Raw genomic sequence first — 886 nt, forward strand, 5'->3', positions numbered from 1 at the left:
TAGTATGATCCCTCAGTAATCATTCCCAGTAGATTTCTCCCTCTGCCTGTGTGGCTACTGAGTTAATATGGTCCCTCAGTGATCATTCCCAGTAGATCTCTCCCTCCACTGGGTATGTATGATCCCGCAGTGATTATTCCCAGTATATCTCTCCCTCTGCCTAATGGGTATATATGATCGCTCAGTGGTGATCATTCCCAGTAGATCTCTCCCTCTGCTGGGTATATATGATCACTCAGTGATCATTCCCAGTAGATCTCTCCCTCTGCCTGCTGGGTACATATGATCCCTCAGTATCATTCCCAGTAGATCTCTCCCTCTGCTGGGTATATATGATCACTCAGTGATCATTCCCAGGAGATCTCTCTCTTTCAGAGTGGGAGTCTCCGGTAGATGCCACTCGGCGGGTCTGCAGGGGGATGGGTTGCGGTGGAGGGAGGTGGAGCCATTGTCCCTTCTCCTGCCTCCCCCGGGCTGGTAGAGATGGTCTGTGCCAGTGACCTGTGACCCCTGTGTGGGGGGCGGGGCGGCTGCGGGCGCCATCTTTTCCCATGGACGGTGCTCGAGGGGGGCGGTCGCCGCGGCAGCATTTTGTTGTTGTTTCAGTCAGACAGGGACATTGAGGGGAAAGCTCGGTGCCTGAAGGCCGCACGACCCAAACTCCGCTCGCCATGGCCAATGTGTCCTATCACATCTCCAACCTGCTGGAGAAAATGACCTCCAGCGACAAGGACTTCAAAGCATTTTGTGTTGTTTCAGTCAGACAGGGACATTGAGGGGAAAGCTCGGTGCCTGAAGGCCGCACGACCCAAACTCCGCTCGCCATGGCCAATGTGTCCTATCACATCTCCAACCTGCTGGAGAAAATGACCTCCAGCGACAAGGA

General features: G+C 54.2%; 1 protein-coding gene across 2 annotated transcripts in view; it reads left to right on the forward strand.

Annotated features, from left to right (window-relative positions):
- Positions 1-514: 514 nt before the first annotated feature.
- The window catches only part of LOC122559158 (cullin-associated NEDD8-dissociated protein 1-like), a 44,863-nt gene continuing 44,491 nt past the window's right edge, over positions 515-886 (forward strand). Inside the window, exon 1 of one of the 2 annotated variants that reach the window (XM_043708527.1) lies at positions 515-737. In XM_043708527.1, coding sequence (XP_043564462.1) covers positions 672-737 — 66 coding nt within the window. In that variant the 5' untranslated portion in view covers positions 515-671. Of the gene's footprint in view, positions 738-767 lie in introns of those variants that run through there. The other variant, XM_043708528.1, reaches the window with a different exon arrangement.

This window comes from Chiloscyllium plagiosum, chromosome 18 (assembly GCF_004010195.1).
Source record: "Chiloscyllium plagiosum isolate BGI_BamShark_2017 chromosome 18, ASM401019v2, whole genome shotgun sequence".
NCBI lineage: Eukaryota > Metazoa > Chordata > Chondrichthyes > Orectolobiformes > Hemiscylliidae > Chiloscyllium > Chiloscyllium plagiosum.